General features: G+C 42.4%; 1 protein-coding gene and 1 pseudogene across 5 annotated transcripts in view; both read left to right on the top strand.

Moving 5' to 3' along the window:
* The first annotated feature begins 8,373 nt into the window (after nucleotides 1-8,373).
* Nucleotides 8,374-9,167, top strand: LOC131820520 (small ribosomal subunit protein uS5-like; annotated as a pseudogene).
* Nucleotides 9,168-18,893: 9,726 nt separating this feature from the next.
* Nucleotides 18,894-25,014, top strand: part of INTS10 (integrator complex subunit 10) — a 37,662-nt gene continuing 31,541 nt past the window's right edge. For 2 of the 5 annotated variants that reach the window (XM_059156200.1, XM_059156196.1), the window contains exons 1-7: nucleotides 18,894-19,141; nucleotides 19,718-19,785; nucleotides 20,574-20,677; nucleotides 21,366-21,505; nucleotides 23,493-23,574; nucleotides 24,214-24,354; nucleotides 24,787-24,958. In XM_059156200.1, coding sequence (XP_059012183.1) covers nucleotides 19,013-19,141; nucleotides 19,718-19,785; nucleotides 20,574-20,677; nucleotides 21,366-21,505; nucleotides 23,493-23,574; nucleotides 24,214-24,354; nucleotides 24,787-24,958 — 836 coding nt within the window. In that variant the 5' untranslated portion in view covers nucleotides 18,894-19,012. The remainder of the gene's footprint in view (nucleotides 19,142-19,717; nucleotides 19,786-20,573; nucleotides 20,678-21,365; nucleotides 21,506-23,492; nucleotides 23,575-24,213; nucleotides 24,355-24,786; nucleotides 24,959-25,014) is intronic. The other 3 variants (XM_059156197.1, XM_059156198.1, XM_059156199.1) reach the window with 3 other exon arrangements.

Raw genomic sequence — 25,014 nt, forward strand, 5'->3', positions numbered from 1 at the left:
AATTTGCCCACCGAACACCAGGGATCTGTGTTCTAACCACCAACTGCTGCATCTGATGATGCAAATGCAGACAGAGGTAGGCAGCCACTGTTGGCAACTCCCACCATCATCATTTCATGCTCCTCCAACTGAAGCAGCTTCCAGGAGATTTAAAGAGACAACAGTTATTTTATGTTCTTCCCTTTTCCCTTTTGCCCCTTTGAAACCAGACATTTTAAGATTAGTTACATCACAGGAAAAGTTAGAAAGCCACTGTACATGCCCAACATGCAGTCTCAGAAAAGACCTGAGAAGACCTTAAGTTACACATCAAGCTGATCCCTGACACAGGCACCTTACTAAAAACTTTGCAAAGAAACGAACCAAAACAGCACACTCTGGGGAAGGAGGAAAACCTGATTTACAGAATTGCCAAATTTAAGATTCAAATGTCCAGTTTTCAATTAAAAATCACAAGGAATAAAAAGAAACGGGAAAGTGTGGTACATTAAAAAGAAATAATAAAAAAAATAAGCAGAAACTATCCCTGAAGAGGACCTGATATAAGAGGTGGGATTTATTTCAAACTGAAAAAAAAAAAACAACCAATAATGACAAAATAGTCATAGTAATTTTCTTGAGTTATTTCTGGTTCTGGCCTTGGAAGAATTAGTTCCAATTGCACTTATATTCCTTCTATAAACAACTAAAAAACCAGAAAACGTATAACACAACTGTGTTCAAGCACTGGGCAGTACTCAGCATAGGGCTAGAAAGGTAGAAAGGTAGGCACAGTAGGTGAACTCCAAACCCACTGGGACTTCCCCTCTGAAGGCATTTTCCAAAAACAGTACAGGAAAATGGAGGCAAGCAGAGAACTATCTCTGAGCAAAGAAACAGAGGTTGGAGTTCAGAGTTGCTAAGGCACAAGAAATCTGAGAAGCCCATTATCAGAAAGGAAGTTGCTACAGAGAAAGAATCTCCAAAATCTCCCTGGGGTTTTCTCTGGAGGTTTTGGTTTTGGTTTTTTGGTTTCTTGACATATCCTAAGCTATGTATGTGAAGTGTGAGGTTCTCAAAAGCCTAACAGAGAAAAGCTGTTAAGGGACTGAAAGCTGAAGAGAAATAATCAGGGATTTCACAGTACCAGGCAGACACTGACCCAAGAGAAGCCTTGGTCATTATCTTTGCTATTCAGCTTTGACATCAGAATGCTCATTTCTTAGACGAAAAGACCATGCTCTAGAATTGAGGGCAAAATTGAAATAACCAACATTTTTTTAAAAAATTTTTTAGTATTTTTATTTTTATTTATTTGACAGAGAGAGATAACAAGTAGGCAGAGAGGCAGGCAGAGAGAGAGGAAGGGAAGCAGGCTCCCTGCTGAGCAGAGAGCCCAATGTGGGACTCGTTCCCAGGACACTGAGATCATGACCTGAGCCGAAGGCAGCGGCATAACCCACTGAGCCACCCAGGCGCCCGAAATAACCAACATTTAAAAACTTAAAACTAAGCTTTAATAAGGTTAAGATGGTCCACATTGATTTAGTCACCTATAAAAATAAAGTTCAATACCCTTTTAAAGAAAATAAGATAATCCAGAGCCTCTAAAATAAGTCATCAACTGTCTAGTATATAGTCAAAAATTACTAGAAATTCATGGGGAACCAGGGTGACTCAGCTGTTAAGGGTCTGCCTTTGGCTCAAGTTAGGGGATTCTGTCGCACACTGGGCTCCCCGCTTGGTGGGAAGCCTGCTCCTCCCTCTCCCACTCCCCTGCTTGTGTTCCCTCTCTCACTGTCTCTCTCTCTCTCTTAAATAAATAAATATAATCTTTAGAAAAAAATTACTAGAAACTCAAAGAAAGAAAAATGTGATCTAGAGCAAAATGAAAATCAGAAAGAGACACACAGATACCTCAGATGTTGAAATTAGAAGGTATGAGAACTTAAAAATAACGATACGGGTGCCTGTGTGGCTCTATAGGTTAAGTGTCCGACTCTTGATTTCAGGTCAGTTCATGATCAACAGATCATGATCAAGGGTCAGGTCATGGGATCAAGCCCTGCATTGGGCTTCACACTCAGCAGGGAGTCTGCTTGAGATTCTCTCTTTCTCTCTCTTCTTCTGCCTCTCTCCAGTCTCCAAAATAAATACATAAATCTTTAAAAAAAAAAAAACTATAATAATATGTAAAAAGAACCCAGGGGAAAGGCTGAATATAATGGGTAAAAAGATAAGGAATTTTTGGAGCATTCTAAAAATACACATATATATGAAAAAAGAACCAAATGGAAACACCACAACTGGGGGGGGGGGGACTAGTATCTGGAATCAAATATTATTAGATGGGATTAACTAAAGATTGGACACAAGAGAAGAAGGGATCAGTGAATTGGAAGATAGCTCAAATCATTTAAGTTGAAAAACAAAGAGTAAAATATTAGGATAGAAACAAAGAACAAATCCTCAATGACCTGTGGAAAAATATCATATAGTCTAACTAAGTCTCTGCTGAGCAGAGAGCCTGATGTGGGGCTCGATCCCAGGACCCTGAGATCATGACCTGAGCCAAAAACAGAGGCTTAACCCACTGAGCCACCCAGGTGCCCCATTTTTTTTTTCAAAGCACTTAAGAAGTTTTATTGAAAACAATAAAATACAGAAACACCAGATTCTCGTTTTAAAGTAAAATTGACAGCATCTTCCAGAACCTTCCTAGTACTGTACTATTCTGGTCACTATTAATGAAAAACCAAGTTTTCAAATCCAAAATAATTAACGAACCTGCTTATAATAAGCATCGTTCTCATGGTTCTAGCCCCTACCCTATTTTCCTAAAATTTTACATTTGCACCTTATCAAAAATGAGTAGCAAGTTTTGTTTTTGTTTCTGCTTTTTTAAATAACTGATTAATATTTGTGAGAACTGAACTTTATATTAAAAAAAAAAATACACACGCACACCCTACTCAAACTCAGAGAAGGAATTGTTCGAAGGAATTGTTAACAAAATTCCAAATTTGATCAAAAAAGAAAGTCACCAGCAGGAAAAGTCAATGAAGCCCAAACAGAAAAGAAATTCCAACTAGAAAGAAATACACCTACAAAGAAAAATCACACCTAAGCACATCACAGTCACATTATTAAAAACCAAAGATAAAGATAAAATCTTAAAAGCAGGCAGATGCAGGGTCTTAAAGAGCTATCTGTTCTCCCTGTTCATAGCAGCATCATTCACAATAACCAAAAGGTGGAGACAACACAAGTGTCCATCAGCAGACAAATGGATAAAGTAAATGTGGTGTGTGTGTGTGTGTGTGTGTGTGAGAGAGAGAGAGAGAGAGAGAGACAGATGGAATATGACTCAGCCTTAAAAAGGAAGAAAAATATGACAAATGCTACAATACAGATGAATCTGAGGATATCACACTAAGTGAAATAATCCAGTCATAAAAAAATAAATACTGGGCACCTGGGTGGCTCAATGGGTGAAAGCCTCTGCCTTCAGCTCAGGTCATGGTCTCAGGGTCCTGGGATCGAGTCCCGCATCAGGCTCTCTGCCCGGCAGGGAGCCTACTCCCCCCTCTCCCTCTGCCTGCCTCTCTGCCTACTTGTGATCTCTGTCTGTCAAATAAATAAATAAAATCTTCAAAAGAAATAATAATAAATAAATAAATACTATATGATCCCACTTATATAAGTTATCCAGAGTAGTCAAATTCATAAAAACAAAAAGTAGAATGTGGTTGTCAGAGGTTAGGGGGATGGGAGACGGGGAGTTGTTTAATGGGCACAATTTTGCAAGATTAAAGTTTTGGAGATTATTTACACAATGTGAATACACTTAACACCAATGAACTGTACCCTTAAAAGTTAATAAAGTGGTAAATCCTGTGTTATGCATATTTTACAACAAAAATTATTTAGAAAAATTCAAAAAAGCAGACAAAAAAGAGATTAAATACAAAGCAAAAGCAATGAAAAAATGCAGCTGACTTCTTATTAGAACAAGTAGAGGGCAGAAAACAAAGCAAGGGCTACTTTACTTTTTAACTGAAGTATAGTTGACACACAATGTTATATTAGCTTAAAATATACAACGTGGTGATTTGACAACTCTAGACATGATGTTGTGCTCACCACAAATGCAGCTCCCATCTGTCACCATCCAATGCTGTTACAACACTATCAATTTTATTCACTATGTCGTGATTTTTATCCCCGTGACTTACTCATTCCATAAATGGAAGCTTGTGCCATCTACTACCCTTCACCTATCTTGTACATTCCCCTGCCTCCTTCCCCTTTGGCAACCACTAGTCCTATGTATTTGTGGGTTTATTTCTGCTTTTTTTGTTTGTTTGACTTTGTTTTTTAGATTCCCCATATGCGTGAAATCATTTGGTATTTGTCTTGATCTGTCTGCTATTTTTTCATTCAGCATAACATCCTTTCAGTTCACCTACGTTATCACCAATGGCAAGATCCCATTCTTTGTTACGACTGCGTGATATTCCATTGTACCTCTGTGCCACAACTTCTTTGTCCATTGACTGATCAATGGACACTTAAAGTTGTTGCCATCCTTGGCTATTGTAAATCACACTGCAATAAACACAGGGGTGCATATATGTTTAAAAAAATCGGGGTGCCTGGATGGCTCAGTGGGTTGACCCTCTGCCTTCGGCTCAGGTCAAGCCCCATGTCCGGCTCTCTGCTCAGCAGGGAGCCTGCTTCCCTCTCTCTCTCTGCCTGCTTGTGATCTCTCTCTGTGTTCAATAAGTAAATAAAATATTTTTAAGATAATTATAAAATAAAATAAAAATTAAAAAAAAAAACAAAGCAAGAGCATCTTTCAAGCCATAACAAAATCAAAACTATCAACTATCAACCTAAAATTCTACATTGAGTGAAAATATCCTTCAAAAATGAATGCAAAATAGAGACATGGTCACATAAATGAAAATTTAAATAATTTGTTGCCTACAAATCTATGCTACAAGACATACAAAAGAAAATTCTTTAGGTTGCAGGAAAATGATACCATGACAAATGGCAATTCAGTTTCATAAGAAGGGGGGAAGAAAGCACTAGAAATGCTAAAGATATTGGTAAAAATAAAAGCGATTTTTAGTTTCTTACATTTTTAAAAGGTCAAATATTTAAAGAAAAATAATTTAAACAGAACAATCTGTGAGGGATGCCTGGGTGGCTCAGTTGGTTGGACGACTGCCTTCGGCTCAGGTCGTGATCCCGGAGTCCTGGGATCGAGTCCCACATCGGGCTCCCAGCTCCACGGGGAGTCTGCTTCTCCCTCTGACCTTCTCCTCACTCATGCTCTCTCTCACTGTCTCTTTCTCAAATAAATAAATAAAATCTTTAAAAAAAAAAAAAAAAAAGAACAATCTGTGAGAGAGAATCATATTATCTACAATTAATTAATAAGAATTAACAATATATTATACCATTTATAACATCCACAGAGGTAATATATGTGACAATAACAGTAAAAGGGTAGGAGACAGGGTAAGTGGACTTGCTGTTTTGTTTTTCTTCAAGAACTGGTATGACAGAAAAAAATGCAATGAAATGTTGGAAGCATTATTAGAACAGACTTGCAGGCAGCAGGAGCAAAACGAAGGGCAAGAGTAAGTTCTTCACACCACATAGTAAAAGGCTGAGTGCTGCTATTCTATATTCTTTTTTTACCCTCTAGTCTCCAAAGGGCTGAAACCTAGAGACCGAGAGCCAAGTTCCATCTAGCTTCTTCTCAGGTTCATCCAATGGGAAGTACCATGGGATCTTGGAGGACAAAAAGAAAGAGAAGTAAAGTATTTCTTGTCCACTCTCTTCCTGTATCAGCACAAGAGGTTTGGCAGTGGCTCTATCCCCCTGTAACAGCAGTTTCTTGCTAAGATTCCCTTCCTCCACGACCCCAGCATTTAACCTTCAGATAAAAAAAGCTCTAATCCTGCTGTCACTCATTCCTGGTCACTCAATATCCCCTGTTGGTTCTCTTAACTGTGTGCACACTGCTGTAAATGGCTCCTTCATCACATACACAGAGGGAAATGGAACACTGGGGAAAAAATTTACACCATGGCATCGGGCTTACTCAAATTATGGTGTCTTGGGCATGGGACGGAGTACAGTGAGGAGAAAAGACTTGGAAAGTCACTGGATTGCTGTGGCAATGATACATGGATTGGAAGCTCTGAAAAAGAGAAGCTCGGGGTCTTAAACTCCCAACTCAAGGCACGGGTTGAAGTGAGACGGCCTCCACGGAGTCTGTTATCCCCATGCGGCAGGGCAGCAATGACGGAGGACAGGGCACCTATTCTGTAAGAGTCATGCCATTATCCCTCATGGTCTCCAGGCACAGAGAAAGAGTTAAACTCCAAAATGGCAGAGTATTTACATGGCCTCGAAGTGACTCTCTACAGTTTGCTCATTGTTGCAAGGAGGAAAAATAATAACAATGGAGAAGTCAGACAACACCTTGAATGAGTGATCACAATAAACATCCCCAGCAAGGGGCGCATGGTTATCATATGCTTCCAGATGGGATCCTTGAGAGGATATACCATGTGCGTAGTATTCGTTCCACCTGGGGATCTAAAGAAGGATCCAAAGAAGGATCAGACGCAGCCAGAATGAGGAGCTTTCTACTTAAAAGAAAATGGATGGCAGCTATAATTCTTCAAAAATGTCATAAAAGACATGACATAAGAGACAAAGAAAGACTATGGAAATATTCTAGATTGAAGAACACTAAGTGAAAAAGTAAATGCAATATCTGATCCAAGACTGGATTCTTCACTCAAGGGGGGAAATGCTACAAAAGAAAAGATTAAACATTGGCGTAGAGATGGTAGCTTGGATAAAACAATTTTATTAAGCTTAAACCTGCTGAACTTGATAACTATACTGTGGTTAATGGGAGAGAATATCCATAGTCTCAGAAAATACATACTGAAATATTTAGGAGTAAAGGGTCATGACATGCAATGTAGTCTCAAGTTGTTTGGTAAAAGCATATATTACGTATACATACATATATATGCATATATATGTGGGGTGTGTGTGTGTGTGTGTGTGTCTTTGTGTGTGTGTATAGGCGGGGGGGGAGGAAATCTATGCATATGACATAGCAAATGAAGTTAACAGTAAGTGAAATTGGGTAAAGGGTACATATTAATTTGCTAGAACTGCTGTAAACAAAGTGCTACAGACTAGGTAGTAGTAGTATCGCTGACTTAAACGACAGAATGCACTGTCTCCCGGTTTGGAGGCTAGAAGTCCTAGACCAAGGTGTCAGCAGGGGTTGGTTCCTTCTAAGCGCTGTGACAAAGAATCTGCTCCAGGTCTGTCTCCTGGCTTCTGAAAGTTTGCTCAAAGTCTCTGGCATTCCTTGGCTTGTAGTTACAGCACCCTGATCTCTGCTTTCATGGTCACGTGGCGTTCTCCCCATGTACCCATATGTCTCTGTGTCCCTTTTTCCCCTTTTGTATAAGGCACCAGTCCTCTTGGATCAGGGCCTAAGCTCATGCAATAACCTCCAGTTTAAAGCTTGATTACCTCTGTAAAGACCTTTTTTCCAAGAAACTTACCTTCTACAGTACGAGGGGTTAGGGCTTCCACAGATCCATTTTTGGTGGACACAATTCAACCAATAACAGATATACAAATAATCTCTATAGTATTTTTTTTAAGATTTTATTTATTTATCTGATAGAGAGACAGTGAGAGAGAGCATGAGAGGGGAGAAGGTCAGAGGGAGAAGCAGACTCCTGAGGAGCTGGGATCCTGATGCAGGACTTGATCCTGGGACTCAGGGATCATGACCTGAGACAAAGGCAGTCACTCAACCAACTGAGCCACCCAGGTGCCCTTTCTATAGTATTTTTATTCTTGTAACTTTTCTCTTTAGTTTGAAATTATTTCCACGTAAAACATTTTTCTAAAAGGAAAAGAAATTCCTGAGGCGCCTGGGTGGCTCAGTCAGTTAAACAGCTGCCTTCGGCTCAGGTCACGATTTTGGAGTTCAGGGATCGAGCCTCATGTCAGGCTCCCTGCTCAATGGGGAGTTTGTTTCTCCTTCTCCTTCTGTTTCTCCCCCACTCGTGCTCTCTAATAAATAAGTAAAATTTTAAAAAAAGAAAATCCTGTACAACCCAGAGAGTTACAAAACCTATTCCAGGAATAGACAAAGGAATATATCTCAAAGGAATCATAAGATTCTACCAATTCACATCCTCAAGAACCTTGGAATGGAAAATAAAGGCATTGATCAGAAAGGACAAATTATAAAATTAGGTAGGACCAAATTTATCAACATGAGTGCACTTACCAAGAATTCTAGATTCAGCTTCTTCTCCAAGAGAACACCAAATGGCAGATGACATGGGTGCTACAGGAGCGCTATGAGGGCCTGGGAGCCCTGGAAAGGGAGGCAGGGTGGTTACCATGGAGGCTCAGGGAGTGGCAGCAGCTTCGGGGCCCCACTGGAGGGAGGCCACAGAGCTCAGAAAGCGAAGGCCGACAACGAGGAGTGGATTCCCATCCCCAAGCTGGGCTGCCTGGTCACAGGCACAAAGTCCCTAGAGGAGATCTATCTCTTCTCCCTGCCCATCAAGGAATCTGAGATCATGGACTTCTTCCTGGGGATATCCCTTAAGGATAAGGATTTGAAGATTATGCCTGTACAAAAGCAGACCCATGTTGGCCAGTGGACCAAGGGTCAAGGCATTTGTTGCCATCAGAGATTACAATGGACACATGGGTCTGGGTGTCAGTGGATAGCCACTGCCATCCATGGGGCCATTATTCTGGCCAAGCCTTCCATCCTCCCTATGCAGTGAAGCTACTGGAGGGAACAAGATCGGCAAGCCCCACACTGTCCCATGCAAGGTAACTGGCCGCTGTGGCTCTGTGCTGCCCCCAGAGGCACTGATGTTGTCTCAGCCCTGTGCCCAAAAAGCTCCTGACGACGGCCAGTATTGACGACCTCAGCCAGGGACACTGCCACCCTGGGCAACTTTGCCAAGGCTACTTTGGATGCCATCTCCAAGACCAACACCCTTGACCTCTGGAAAGAGTATGAGGAATTCACTGACCATCTTGTAAAGATCCACACCAGAGTCCCCATGCAGAGGACTCGGGCCCCAGCTGTGACCACTACATAGTTTTATACAGGAAAAATGAAGTGAAATAAAGCTTGTTAAAAAGAAAGGAGGTGGAGGAGATGGAGAAAAAGAAGGAGGAAGAGGAGAATTATTCTAGATGAGGAGGAGGAGGAGGGCAAGGGGATGGAGAAGAAGGAGAAGGAGAAGGAGAAGAACAAGAAGAAGAATTAGAATTCTAGATTCAATATGTCCAGCAGCAAAAATCTAGGAACTACTCAAATATGCATGTTTTTGTTCCAATAGGCCTTGCTAGAGGTTCCATACATCATTACTATCTATCATATTTGAATTCTACTGGATCTGTTGCAATAGTTTCAGATATGTCTTCCTTCCACTTTGGTCCTTAAGTAGCTGTGAGAGCACCAAATGGCTCTAAGAGATTGTTTGCACAGCCTGATTCAGAGATGACCTAGACTGAGATGCTAAATTTTCCTAGCATACTTTGGAGAATGGGTATGATATCTTAACGAGATGGGAATGTTAGAGTTGATTTATTATGTGCAGCCTGCTTAGCCAACCCTTACCCTACAAACCAGGATGGCTCAGAAATGCATTAGTGGAGGGAGTGCCAGCAGCCAGATAAATCTCTAGATTAACTGTTCTCTGTAGGCCAGAGATACTGATGGGAGATGCTGCCATAGAATTGGGTTCCCTGAACAGCAAAGGAAATTACCAACAAAATGAAAGGGCAGCCTACTGAATGGGAGAAAATATTTGCAATCACATGTCTGACAAAGGGTTAATATCCAGGGGCGCCTGGGTGGCTCAGTGGGTTAAGCCTCTGCCTTCGGCTCGGGTCATGATCCCGGGGTGCTGGGATCGAGCCCCGCATCGGGCTCTCTGCTCAGTGGGGAGCCTGCTTCCTCCTCTCTCTCTGCCTGCCTCTCTGCCTCCTTGTGATCTCTCTCTGTCCAATAACAAATAAAATATTTTAAAAAAAAAAGGGGGTTAATATCCAAAATATACAAAGAACACTTATAACTTAACAGCAAACAAACAAACAATCTGACTTAAAAAGGAACAGAGTATCTGAATAGATATTTTTCCAAAGAAGAGATATGGAAGACCAACAGGCACATGAGAAAGATACTTAACATCACTAATCATCAGAGAAATACAAATCAAAACCACAATGAGATATCACCTTATCCCTGTTAAAATAGCTAACATCAAAAAGTTAAGAAATAATAAGTGTTGGTGAGTATGTGGGAAAAAGGGCACTGTTGATGGGAATATATATTGGTACAGCAACTATAAGAAACGGTGTGGAGGTTCCTCAAAAAATCCTATGTAGAACTACCATGTGCTCCAGCAATTCCACTCCTGGGTTTTTATCCGAAGAAAATGAAAACACTAATTCTAAAATTATATCTGTACCCCCATGTTCATTGCAGCATTATTTATAATAGCCAAGATATGGAAACAACCTAATCCTTGATAGATGAATGGATAAAAATGTGGTTTGTTTATACACACAAACACACACACACACACACACACACACACACACACTGGAATACTATTCAGCCATAAAAAAAATTTTGCCATTTGTGACAACACAGATGGACCTTGAGAAAATTATGCTAAGTGAAATAAGTCAAAGAGAATTATGGACATTGGGGAGGTTATGTGCTTTGGTGAGTGCTGTGAAGTGTGTAAACCTGGTGATTCACAGACCTGTACCCCTGGGGATAAAAATATATTATATGTTTATAAAAAATTAAAAAATTAAATAAAATAAAAGAGAAATACCAAATGATCTCACTTATATATGGAATCTAAAAACCAAACCAAACAAACAAACACACTAACTAAAATCACAAAAACCAAGCTCATAGATACATAGAACAGACTAGTGGTTGCCGGAGGGGAGCACGCTGAGGGGCTTGCCAAATGGGAAAGGGGGTGAAAAGTTCCAAAATTTCCGTTATAAGATGAATAAGTCATGGGGTGGAATGCAGAGAATGGTGACTATAGTTAATAAAACTGTTTTGCATGTTTGAAAGTTGCCAAAACAGTAATTTTAAAAGGCTTCCTCACAAGAAAAAAAGTTTCTTTGTAACAGTCAATGGTAACTATATATATGAGTGGAGGGATGTTAACCAGACTTATTGTGGTGATCATTTCACAATACATACAAATGTTGAAACACTATGTTGTATACCTAAAACTAACATAAGGTTATATGTCAGTTATACCTCAAAAATAAATAAATAAGTAAATAAAAGCATCAGGCTTCCTGATTTCAAGAGAGCTAACAGGATCCCTGTATCCTAGAGGTCAGGCGGTAACACTTGACCATTAGAGGCAAAGTGGAGACAATGACCATAATAAGCCTCGGGCACAGAGTGGCAATCAGAGCACTTTGGCCCCCAGGCATCTGTGGCAGTGGTAAATCCATCACGTGGTTCCCAGGAATAAGGTAGATGGAGAGCCTACTCACTCATAAAATCACAGAAAGTCTAAGCCAAGTGAGCAGAAATCTGACTTTAGTGACTGTAAGTGGAAAGTAGCCAATTCCCAGACTCTAGTCAGTTCACAGATCCAGGGTCCCATAACTGAGGTAGAGGCTACATCCCTTTGAAAAAGGACTTTTCAAGGGGCACCTGGGCGGTACAGTCAATTAAGCATCCAACTCTTGATTTTTGGCTCAGATGGTGATCTCCGGGTCGTGGTCTCAGGGTCAGGGGATTGAGCCCAAAGTCAGGCTCCAAGCTCAGCATGAAGTCTGCTTAGGACTCTCTCTCCCTCTGCCCCTCCCCCACCACGTGTGCTTGTGCATGCATGCTCTCTCTCTCTCTCTCTCAAATAAATAAATCTTTAAAACACACACACACACACACACACACACACAGAGAAATAGGACTTTGCCACTTAGCCACAGTTTCATATCTCCCTTAAAAGGCTTCCACAGAGGACATGCAGTCATTTATCAGGATGATAGACACTGGGAAAGAGAAAACCTGGTTTCCTCAGGGTTGTTAGATAATGAATTAAGGTTGAATTAACTAATTCTGAGTTAGTTCATGACCCCTGAATAACATTAACTGCTGAAGGCCCAGAGCACCACAGCGCCCTACCAGTCAAGTCGTAAGTGGTGTCTTGGTCCAAGGCTATCTCAAAGCATGTCCAACAAACCTCACAGGAAATGATCCTGTAATTATTTCCCCACCGATGTGCTTAGAAACTAACAGAAAGAACCTTCTAATTGGTTTCCTCACGGAGTAAGAGCCATTTTGTAGGAAAGGCAGAGTGAAAGTCTCTATTACTGCAAGATGCATGGTAGGTGATTCCCGTTACATCACATTTAATTCAACTGATGGTTCATCTTTGAAAAAGCAAGATGGATCTTGGAGAATGACTATGAGATGCCATGAACTTAATCAGATATTAGTGTTAACTTCAGCTACTGTTCCAGATATATCTTTATTCTGTAGTTAAAAAAATTAGCACAGATTCTGATACTTGGTAAACAAATACCAAGTCAAGTGGGGCCCAAAGGAGCAGAGATTCTAATAGAATTCTATGCTTGTGACATAGAGATATTGTGTGGAGCCTCTGACATGGGCTAACGGAAGAATCACAGTCTGAGCTCAAAGTAGTCTCATTTGAAAAGCAGTTCCTAGGGGCTCCTGGGTGGCTCAGTGGGTTAAAGCCTCGGCCTTCAGTTCAGGTCATGATCCCAGGGTCCTGGGATTGAGCCCCACATTGGGCTCAGCAGGGATCCTGCTTCTCCCTCTCCTCCCTGCCACTCCCCCTGCTTGTTCTCGCTCTCTCTCTCTCTCTCAAATAAGTAAAATAAAATCTTCAGAAAAAAAAAAAAAAAAAGAATGTCTAGAGTACTACAGGAGCCTGATGGACATTGACCTCTGACCTGTGGGATATCCACTGACCTGTGATCTGAGGTGCCCATCATGAACTTTCTATTAATAGAACATCATTCATGATCCCATCATAAAATTAGGAGTGTAAAGAATCATTCTTCTATTTAGTGGAAATGCAATAGATAAGAGAGAGCCTGAGCAGGTCTGAAAAGCACAAGAAATTTTCATAAGCATGGCTCAGAGTCCCATGTAGATATGTCTACTGCCCTACCACCTCTCTCTGAGCTCACATCTGTGGCCTCATGAGAATACCTGGTGACACAAAGGTGTGTACAGTATGCTGGCATCTGGCAGTGGGTGACCACCGAAAGACAGCTAGACTCAGGGTTAGCCCTAAAACAAAAGGAAGTATCTCCAGCAGGTAGAACTTTGGGCAGTTCTTCCAGTGTTCCACTCTGGACCTGAGGTAGGAATCTCTGCTGACATGGGAAGTCAATGACAGATTATCTGACAGATCAGGGGCTTGGAAAGAGCATTATTGGAAGATTAGTGACAAACAGATCTGGGAAAGTAGGAATGTGGACTCTCAGAATGGGTACAAAATGTAAAGGCAGTTGTATTTTGCATAAGTGCTTCCCAGAGGACATCCACGGAAAAGAAGAATCTCACTAAATCAGTGGAAACAAGAAGGCTCAGCCTATGGATGTTGGTCAATCTCTTTCCCCAGCCACTCAGCATTTGCTCAGTGAATCCATGGAAAAAGTGGCCATGGAAGCAGGGATGTGATGTGTGAGCTCAACAGGAACTTACCCTCACCAAGGATGATATGACTGGAGTTACCACTAAGTGCCCAAATGGCCAATGGCAGAAGCCAAAACAAGACCCCCAGTACAGCGCCATTTCCCTGGGGGTGGAGGCTGAGGGGAGCAGTCAGCTACCTAAGCTGATTACTTAACACTGAACCCACTCTTCATGGAGAAGGGAGTGATTTGTCCTCATGGGAATTCACATTATTCGGATTTGCCCCCATAACATTCTGCCCGTTCCACCATTCACGCACTTACAGAACACCTTATTCATCACCACGGTATGCCATACAATATCATTTCAGGCCCAATAACTCATTCAACGGCAAAAGAAATGTGGCAGAGTGCATTCACTGGTCTTACTCTGTTCCCATCACCCAGAAGTAGGTGGCCTGACAGAATGGTGGAATATGGACTCCTGGAGGTTTAATGAGGGTGTCAACTAAACCACATCCTATGAGGTTGGGAAGTGTGCTATTGACATAAGATATGCTCTAAACCAAGAAAGGGTGGGACAAGAGAGAGGCACCTCAAAATATACCCAATAATCCACTGGTGGAATTTTTTCAAACAGTTCCCCTCAAATCTTGTGCCCTGAGAACTTGGAAGTCCTATTCCAAAGAGAGGAGGGTAACCACCAGGGAACACAGTCAGGGCTCCACTGAATCAGAAATAAGACCATTTGGTGCTCCTTGCCCCACTGAACCAACAGGCACAAAGGAAAGGGACTACTGTATTAGATACTGATCCTAATTCCCAAGGGAAAATGGTTGCTGCTACACAAATGATGCAAAGGGACTACATCTAGAACCCAGAGGATTTATCGGGTACCTCATAGTGCTCCCATGTCCGGTAGTAATTATTGCCTGACCTGGGTTACCTAGAAATGCCTGAGACAGGGATTTGGGAATGCTCTATTTATTGAAGGAGTGCCCTTCAAGAAAAGCCCCTAAGGAAAGGAAACAGGATAGGGAAGAAGAAAGAGCTGAACATAGATGTGGCCTCAGACAAACTTGCCCTGAACATAAACTATGCGATAGATTTCCTCTCTGTGAGGCAAGGGCACTATCTTGCATACCTTGTATCACTCCTTGGGAATGGCCAACTTTTGAAGGAAGCTGAAGGCATCCTCTACAGAAGGGCAGAGCTGTGGGCAGTTAGCAGCCCTTTATAGCAGTAGGGGACAGGTGTGCAGACTGGGAGAGGGGAACAGTGCAGGGCGTACAGCATCTACTAGGAACAAGGGGAAGCTGCAGCAGCAGCCCCCGCCCAAAACCCTTGCTCTGCTGGTAGGAATCCATAGAAACAGATGTACACTGTAGATGTGAGAATAACTGATTAGGCAGATTTGTCTGAGGAAGCCAAGCCTATAGGATTTGGAGCACAGGTGAAGATTTTGGCCTTGAACAAAAGGGACCCTCTATCCTCTGAAACCAGAGAGAATGAAATCTCAGGTTTAGGCAAACTGATAAGCAAAGGGTGAAAAAAATTCAAAACTCACCTAAATTTTATTAAAAGTCTACTATTAATAAATGTCTGGCATATCTTAGGGGCCAAGACAGTGATAGCATGAGACTGGCCTCTGATCTAATGGAGCATCATATGTGGTAAACCATTAGTTATAAAACAGTGTAAAGGCAATGACCAAGGAGGGGTGGGTCAGGGAAGTGTTATCTGAGACACAAAGAATTAATTCCCACCATGATAGCAGTAGGGAGTATTCTGAGTAGAGCAAAAATGACAGCCTACGTGAATGCCTGGAGATGAGGGAGAACACAACACAGGGAAGATCTGAAAGAAGTTTTGGTGGCGGGGAGGGGGGTGGTGGCAGAACCACCATAAGATAAGGCAGAGCCATGCCTACAAGTCAGGTATCAGCACAGTTGGAAACCATCAAAGGGTTTTAAAAATATGTACCTTGTGATCTGTTTGGTCTTGAACCACAAATAGGGCCATGGTTCCAAAACTGAAGGAGGTTGAGTAAGGCCTGGTGGCCTCAATCTACTCCATTAAAGGCAAAATCAATCTGTTCAAGGTGAAGAGTATGAGTGTTTGAGAAAAATGACAAAGCCTTCAAACAGCTGGTGAAAGAATGGGAAGTAGGAGTAGTTGAGGGCCCAAACTGATACTAAGCCCTGGAATTTGGTGCAGCATCAATCTGCGCCTGTGTGTGCTAGTCACCAGCAGAACTCGGCATCCTCTCCATTTGCCAAACATACATTAATTGCACCTATTTCAAGCCAGCTGTATCATCTAGGAAGATGCACGTGGGCTGGATCCAGGGTCGGTAACTTGAAGAGTGGATACACGGTGTGATAAGGATGCACAGACCTTGAACGTGCTGCATATCAGAGCACAGGCTCTAACAGCAGGAAAAGGAGGAGGTCCAGGAGGAGTCAAATATACTAGAAGAATGTAGGTGTCAAGGAAATAGAAATTTGTGGAGCTAAAGTCCAGAAGAGAAATGAGGAAATTGCTGAAAAGAACCAAGTGCAGGCAAATTACCAGGTTGCATTTGTGAGTCTCAAGTTTTCGAGATGGAAATTTAAAAAGCAACATAGAGTTTAATACAAGTCACTGACCTGAGTATAGGGAGCTTCAGGCTGGATGCTGGGCATTTTGCATGGTTAGTAGTTGTGGCAGAGCGGGGAGCCTGAGATGCTCAGTGGGTTAAGCGTCTGCCATCGGCTGAGGTCATGATCCCAGGATCCTGGGATCGAGTCCCATGTCAGGCTCTCTGTTCGGCAGGAGTCTGCTTCTCCCTCTCATTCTCCTGTGCTCGTTCTCTAAAAAAAAAAAAGAAAGAAAGAAAAGAAAAGAAGAAGTTGTGGCGGAGAACATGGGTCAGGAGCTCAGATTCTTAGGCTTTAGGATCACAGTAAAGAGGCCAGAAGATGGTAATTCCCTTTGTATGGTACCACCTCCTTTCTGTACTTCCAGAAAGGAAGCATGACAGCCAGCATGACATCCTAGGAGAAATGTTTAGCTGAACACCTTTCAAAATTAAGAAGCTGGCAAGAAAATAGCTACAAATCTTACATGGTATTCTAGCAAAAAGCAAGAAGCAATTTCAACTGGTTGGCACCTAACCAGAGTTCCTTTATTTAGCCCCTAGATTGAAAATATTAATTTGCAACTGTTACCTAAAAGAACACTAGAGAACTAAATACTTAGGGACAAGTGTACAATTTCGCTTTGGATTTTGTTTTGGTAATTCCAGACCCAAAACATAAAGTTTAAAAACCAAATCAGTCACCCAAAAACCCTTACATAACACTTTATTAAAATTAAATAATGAAAAAAATTTAAGCCAGCTATCTGTTTTTATGACCTATATAAAATAAAAATTACCCTAAGCTGTTAAAGTTCAATTTCCTTCTACAAAGCCAAAAGAATTCTGTCACTGGGCAATCCTGGCCTACAAAGTGATGGCACGATTAGGCTATTGCTGTGCATAATCAATCAGGAGACATTAAACAGCCTCTTTGAAACAAGAATGTTTCCTTAAGTACACAACAGATAGATCACAGAATGACTGATACTAATACAGTGAATCTAGCTAAATATCTTCTGGGTGACTAATGAAACAAAATCAAATTTTTTAAAAATTTTTGAGTAAAAGGGGTGCCTGGGTGACTCAGACAGTTAAGCATCTGCCTTTGGCCCAGGTCATGATTGCCCAGAGTCCCAGGACAGAGCCCCACATCCGGCTCTTTGCTTAGCTGGGGGTCTGCTTCTCCCTCTGATCCTCCCCCATATCATGCTTGCTTGCTCGCTCTCTCTCTCTCTCTCTCACTTTCTCCCAAATAAATAAATAAAACCCTTAAAATTTTTGAGTAAAGGGGAAGATAATTAAAAGTGCTATCTTTAGAATGGTATCATAAACTAAACAGCAAAATAAAAGAGCTTGGATTTGATAGCAGTGGTGCTTTATACTGCTTCTTTGTGCCTGCCCTTCTTGGCTCTTAATGTCTAAAGTTAGCATACTAATTCACCATTAACTTGAAGATCATGTATTTATAAATTATCACGATTAGTAAGAATATATTAAACCTTACATATACCCATGAATAGTAATGTATATATTCATACTTATTTAACATACAGTTTTTCACATATGTAAGTACCTAGTAATTTCTATTTTTAAAACATACCAGCTTTGAATCCTTAATCTCTTGGCTTTAAATCAAATAAATCGAAGATACCCGTGGCAAACAGAACTTGCTAAAACTTTCTGTATATAGAACTTGGCTTGAAAACTAATGAATCCACATTTTGGTACGTTCTTCTTAGTAGGCAGGTATCCCCTTCTCCAAAGCAGGGGGACTCTTTTGTTCTCCTTCTCTCAAATGGAAAACAAATCTGGAGTGTCGGTGAAAATGACACTGATTGATGGGATTGTTGGTAAGAGATCCTGCAGGCCACAGGTCCATATCATTGTAAAACCCCTGCTGGGACAGGAACAACCTTTGTCGCTCCCACTGCAAGCAGCAAAGCACTTTGCACGTGCTAATTACTGCAAGAGCTCAATGTTTGTTGCAGAAATCAGCAAGTAAAGAAACAACAAGATAATAGGGACATACTTAGAAAAGATGAAATGCACCAGAACGAACGGTAGGCATCTACCATGGCCCTCTGAGCCTTGGCCCCTAATCTGGACTCAAGACTTTTTCCCACAAACCCAATCCTGAGCAACGACCCAGGGACAGGTTCCTCAACTCCGGCGGGCCGAGGGAGCTCTGCCTGCTCCTTCCCACAGCCTCCGAAGCCGCCCTCTTCTTTTTCCTCTCAAACTTCTTCCCAGCCTGGTCCGGGGTACCAGATCTCGAGGTCACCCACGGACCGTAAACCCGCACATCTCCAGGATGATGGAAGCATCCGCCGAGGCAGCGCGGAGAGTACCGGCACCGCGCATGCTCCCTGACTGGACGACGCTCACGCTGAAGCCCGCAAGAGTGGTAATCCACTTCTCCACATTTTGGAGGTAACCTGGAAAAGTCCTTACCGAAACACTACGTCCTCCAAGGAGGAAGGGGCCGGACGGTTACAGGGGGAGGACTGGAGGAGGCTGCTCGCAAAACACGGAATACTTTCCCGGATCGGCCAACCTCGACATGCGCAGAAGCCTCTCCCGCGGCAGCGGCGGCGGCGGCGGCGTCTCCAGAGCCGGAAGGTAAACGACCTCGGCTGCCCGCGGCCCGACGCCTCCCGGGTTATGTCGGCCCAGGGTGACTGCGAGTTCCTGGTGCAGCGAGCCCGGGAGCTGGTGCAGCAGGACCTGTGGGCAGCCAAGGCTTGGCTGATCACAGCCCGCAGCCTCTACCCCACCGACTTTAACATCCAGGTGAGGTCCGGCCCGCGCGCACGGCTGCCTCCGTGGAGGTGTGAGCGCTTCGCCGCCCCGGGGCCGCCCTGGCCGCCAGCCCTTCCCGCCTTGGGGGCGGCCGCCTCCAGTTCGGCCCACCCCGACCCCTGCCTTCCCACGTCTCCCCACCTCCCGCGCCCCGCTCTCCGCCACCCCTCGCACGCCTTCTCCCCCGCGGGGCGGGCACCTGAGCCCCAGCGGACCTCGCCTGAGGTCCGGGCGGCTGGAGACCGGGGTGTCTGCTGCTCGGTGGCCGGGCGGCGCCGCGTCGCCCCGCGGAAAGGCCGTTCTCCGCTCGTTCGTCAGCGTGGCAGCCATTCGTTGAGTGCCTGCTGCTGCGGAGACGTTATTCGCCCCGTCTTGGGGACCGAAGGATCGTCAGTGAGCCCGAGGGTCGCACTCCTGAGTCCCGCGGCTCTGGGCCGCCGGGTGACGCTAGGCTGTCCCGCCCTCCCGGGTTAGGGGCGCTCGGCCGAGGCCGGCTGGCGTGGCGGGCGGTGAGCTAGGCTGCGCCCTGGGCGGGGGTCGTGACCCTCGCGGCCATGTGTGTTGCAGTACGAGATGTACACCATCGAGCGGAACGCCGAGAGGACCGCCACCGCGGGGAGACTGCTGTACGACATGTGAGTGCGGCCCCGGGCCCTGGGTCTCGCGCGACGCTCTGTCTGTGCGTGCAAGCGGGGCGGGGGGGACCTCCCCGTGCATCTGCGGCTCGGGTACCCGCGGCTCACTTTGTTGCTATTGCGTCCGGGCCCTCCGTTAACGGTGGGTGCCTTGTGCAGAGAAGGCTCCCGGTGTTTGATGCCTGCCGAAACTTTTCTTTCCGATCATTTATTTTACTTTAGAAATAGTCGGTACCCTTGCAGTTCAGGCAGTACTGACGCATAGAGAATAACAAGTCCGAGTCCCTCCGACTCTACCGCCGTTGAGTTTCGTGCGTCTGTGTGTGCATGTGTGCACAGTACAATACGTATAAGTGGGGAAGGGTACAAAAGTGAAGTCATACTACATACGTCACGCTGCAGCTTGCTTGCTTCGCCCTCTGTCATGGAGCGATGCCTTGGTTTTTCAGTATGTGGAGCTCTTCTTTTTCATATTTGCGTAGCATTTCGTAATACTGGCGGACATTGAGGTATTTCCAATTATTTGAGATTATATTCAGAGTATCAGTAAGCAAATGTGTACCCGTATTTTAGTATTTTTCTGTAGAGTAGATTCTTAAACATTGATTTTCACAGTCAAGGATATTATACAATACACTATCAAATTACTCTAAAAAATAACTGTTCCAATTTACATGTTCACTTGTAATAAAGAAAAGTGTGTATTTCTCCATATGCTAATGCTCTTTTCTTTGTGTAATACTATATAGAATCTGACATTTTAATTTATTGCATTCATTTTAAAATAGGTTTGTGAATTTCCCAGATCAGCCGGTGGTGTGGAGAGAAATCAGCATTATTACTTCAGCATTAAGGAACGACTCACAGGATAAACAAACCCAATTTTTAAGAAGTAAGAATAGAATGATAAAGGTGTATAAATTACCATTTCTGGAACACTAATTTATGTATAGCCGTTTCATAGAAAACTCAACATCTGTGGTATTGGTACCCAAAGTCTGTACAAATGGTGTCACTTGGTCCCTTGAGCATTTGCTTAGAAACCTCTAAGCTCCCTTAAAGAGTGTAGATTTATCAGTTAGCCCAGGGAATCTAATATATTTTTAACAGATTTTATAGTTATCAGAAAGCATCTGTAGATTAAGCAGATCTCCACAAAACAGGAGAGGAACTTTTAGTGATTTATGACCTTTTTCATTAACCTTCAGTCTGTGTTGGTTGTGATAGCCAAAGATTTCAAATTCTGGATGAAAGAGTGGGTGATTTAGGTCATTTCAACTTAAACAAATGCATCCTCTTTATCTCAGCCAACAGCAAGCACTGTTATGACCCTTCACCTAGGCCATTCTTACCTTCTGAACCCAAATAAGGCCTCCAAATGATCCTGAAAGGATCATTCAGCAAACATCTGTGTCCAGTACCATCTGAGCCAAAAGCCTCTTCTAGGTTGTAGGTAAAACTCAAACAGTGATTCTAAATGTAGACTTACTGTTCTATATATGAAATTGTCTTATTTCCACTGTAGCTTCAGGATTTTCTTTCCAAAAGAAATTTTTTTAAGTAAAATGTGTTATGTACAGGTTTGTTTGAAACTCTCCCTGGTCGGGTCCAGTGCGAAATGTTACTAAAGGTTACGGAACAATGCTTCAACACATTGGAACGATCGGAAATGTTGCTTCTACTTTTGAGACGCTTCCCTGAGACAGTGGTACAGCATGGGGTATGACTTGACCCTTTCCTTTTTCTCAAGAGAAAATAAAATCGATTGACACATTCATCAGTTCGGTTAGAAGCTCTAGTGTGTATTATTCTAAAGCAGAAATTCTCAATTTCTAAATATTTAGAATATCTAAATATTCTAAAGCTGAAGAACGCTAGATAAGATTGAACTTGAATAAGGAATCTTCATCAGTAAAGCTAAAAGGATTTCACTATCATCAGACTTCATAAATTTCCAGAAGTTGCCCCGTCAGTGTAAGGAAACAGTGACCGAGTTTGAGCGTGCTATTTATTTGCAATCTGTAAAGTACAGTAGGGTTTTTTTTTAAATCCTATTTCAGAAGTGGCTGGGTGGCACAGTCAGTTGAGCGTTCAACTCTTGGTTTTGGCTTAGGTTGTGACCTCAGGATGGTGAGATGGAGCCCCACATCAGGCTCGCAGCTCAGCATGGAGTCCTCTTGAGATTCTTTGTTTCTCCCTCCTCTGTCTGCGCCCACCCCCATCCCCCGTGCATGCTTTCTTCTCAAATAAATAAATCTTTTTTTAAAATCCTCTTACATTATGGTCAGCAATGTTTGAATTTAACTGAGTGCCATAGTCTGTAGTGTTCGCAGGCATGCTTTTCATGTGCTTTTCCCCCATTCCTTCTATCTGTAATAACTATTGAGTGCTATTGGCAGGCATTGGCAGGCATCTTCTTCCATACTCCCTGGACCCCTTGAGGTAGACAGTATTCCACTTCATAGGTGAGGAAACTGAGTCTTAAATATGTTTCATTAACTCTGTTAATTCAAACTCTACTGTTTATTCTTATCCATACTATCTTTCAAGCTTCTGTCCCTAGTTGACATGTTCTGTACCTCCCTCGATTAGTTTCATAGGGCTACTGTAAAAAAGTACCAGAAAACTGAGTGGCTTAAAACAACCAAAATTTATTCCCTCACAGTTCTGGAAGCTGAAATTCCAAAAGCAAGGTGTGCGTAGAGCCATGCTCCCTCTAAAGGCTCTAGGGGAAAATCCTTCCTACCTCTCCCTGGCTGCTGGTGGTCACCAGCAATCTTTGTCATTCTTCAGCTCAACAGCTACGTCATTCCAGTTTCCTCCTCTGCTGTGATATGGCTTTCTTCCCTGGGTGTCTGTGTTCCTGTGTCTTTACATGATCGTGTAAGGATTGTAGTCACTGGATTTAGGGTTTGCCCTAACCCATTGTGCCCTCTTTTTAACTCATTGCATCTAAAAAGACTTTACTTTTTTTAATAAGATAAAATATATGTAGAGTCACATTCTGAGACTCTTGAGTGGACATGAATTTTGGGAGGATGCTCTTCAACCCAATACAAGCAACCCAATACAAGCAACCCAACCCAATACATTCCTTGATCGTTACTCAACTCTTCGCTTTTTGTGTTATATCATCTTTTCCATTGTTTTACCCCTGCCCTGTGCATGGCCAAGTGATCCCAAGGAAGATAATGCGGATGTCTGGGTGGATTTTGATAAGCCTACTTTCTACTCTGCTAGGGAATCCATGGTAGAAAGGAAGGAAAGGTGGCCTTAAAAGTCACAGTTGTGTCCAGCCTAGCCTAGGCTGAATGACTGGCTAGTGAAAGTGGTAAGGTTTGTCAACATAGTACATCTCGATGTAGAGAGTACAGTTATTTCAACATTTTGTAGAAAATCTGTACATCTCCTTTTTCATTCTAATTCCAGTGGTTCCTTTAAGTTTCTATAGACATTTTGATAGCATTTTAATTTTGCTAGTTCAGAGGAGAATAACCAAGACAAAGTAGTCAGTGGTCAGGTTAAATTGGGGTTTCCTTCTGGGCTGTGTTGCTGATGTATTTTGTTTTCTAGTCCTTAAAATAAGAATATTTGTTTCTTGGGGAAGTTTGCATATACAAAGTGGTAAATACAAAAAGCCATTGTTAATGTAATTCTGACATCTTAAACTGTAACACATTTAAATGATTTACTCTATTTTGAAACAGGTTGGCCTTGGGGAAGCATTATTAGAGGCTGAAACTATTGAAGAGCAAGAATCTCCAGTTAACTGCTTTAGAAAATTATTTGGTAAGAAAAATTGTATTTTGTATTAATTCCTTATGTAGGAATATGCTGAGTAAGTATCATTTCAGGGATAAGGTCATTCGTGGAAAGCAAAGGAACTTTTCATATTATGAAATTTAAATCCTTCTTTATTTTTTTAGTCCAAAAAGCATTTAAACAACTTCTAGGGATGCCTGGGTGACTCAGTCAATTAAGCGTTTACCTTTGGCTCAGGTCATGATCCCAGATTCTTGGGATCAAGTCCCACATCAGGCTCCTTGCTCAGCAGGAAGACTGCCACCTCTGCCCCTCCCTCGTGCTTGTGGGCTCTCTCTCTCGCTCTCTGGCAAATAAATAACATTTGATACCTCTGAAAGAATATATTCAAGTATGAGGCATAATAATAAACATCTGAATTGTCACCCAGTCTAAGAACTAGACCCTCAACCATAATGTAAAATCTGCTTGTGTCGTTCCTTACTCACTCCATCCACTAGTGTCCCTGTGCACTGCAATTTTTCAATAAATGTGCCATAAATGTGGTTTTCCCCTATATATTTTAGATACTACATTAAATGAACTCTAAAATAAATTTCATTTCTATCAGAATTGTAAGGTAGCCAACAACTGAATTGGTTTTTTTTTATTTTTCCTCTTCGACAGTTTGCGATGTCCTTCCTCTAATAATTAACAACCATGATGTCCGATTGCCTGCCAATTTATTATATAAGTACTTGAACAAAGCAGCTGAATTTTATATCAATTATGTCACTAGATCTACTCAAATAGAGAGTCAGCATCAAGGTGAGTGAGAAGATCCTGCAGTTTTATTTACACAGATTTTAGGAAGTTGCAAACTCAAAAATCCCTCATCGTTGTGATTATTCTCTGGATGCGTACCAGTGTGAGTAGTGTTCTAAAAGATGGTTCCTGGAAAAAAATACCACAGGTAAGAAATGAGACTTTTCTGGACTCAGTTTTGCGCTTTGACCGAAACAGTCAACTTGCTGAATCGTAATGTTAATGAACTGAGCTTCATACACGTACCAAAGCTCAAGGGGCATTTTTTGCTGTTCCAGTGGCCAGCTGTGGGTCCTTCAACAAAACACACGATGTGTTGGGATTCTGTGCTCTTGCCTCTTGAATAGGGATTCAGACTTTGTCTTTCTCTCTTAAGTACTACATACATAGTAAATAGTAAGATTAATTGTAGGCCTCTTTTTTCTCATTTCCCAGGTGCCCAAGAAGCAGCCGATTTAATGTCACCCAGCAAACGGAGCTCTCAGAAGTACATAATAGAAGGGCTGACTGAAAAATCATCCCAGATTGTGGACCCTTGGGAGAGGTTGTTTAAGACTTTAAATGTGGTCGGAATGAGATGTGAATGGCAGATGGATAAAGGAAGACGGTAAAAAACTGTTCATTTCTAGAATTACTTAGCAAGTCTTCTGATACCGTAATCTT

Source organism: Mustela lutreola, chromosome 18 (assembly GCF_030435805.1).
Source record: "Mustela lutreola isolate mMusLut2 chromosome 18, mMusLut2.pri, whole genome shotgun sequence".
NCBI lineage: Eukaryota > Metazoa > Chordata > Mammalia > Carnivora > Mustelidae > Mustela > Mustela lutreola.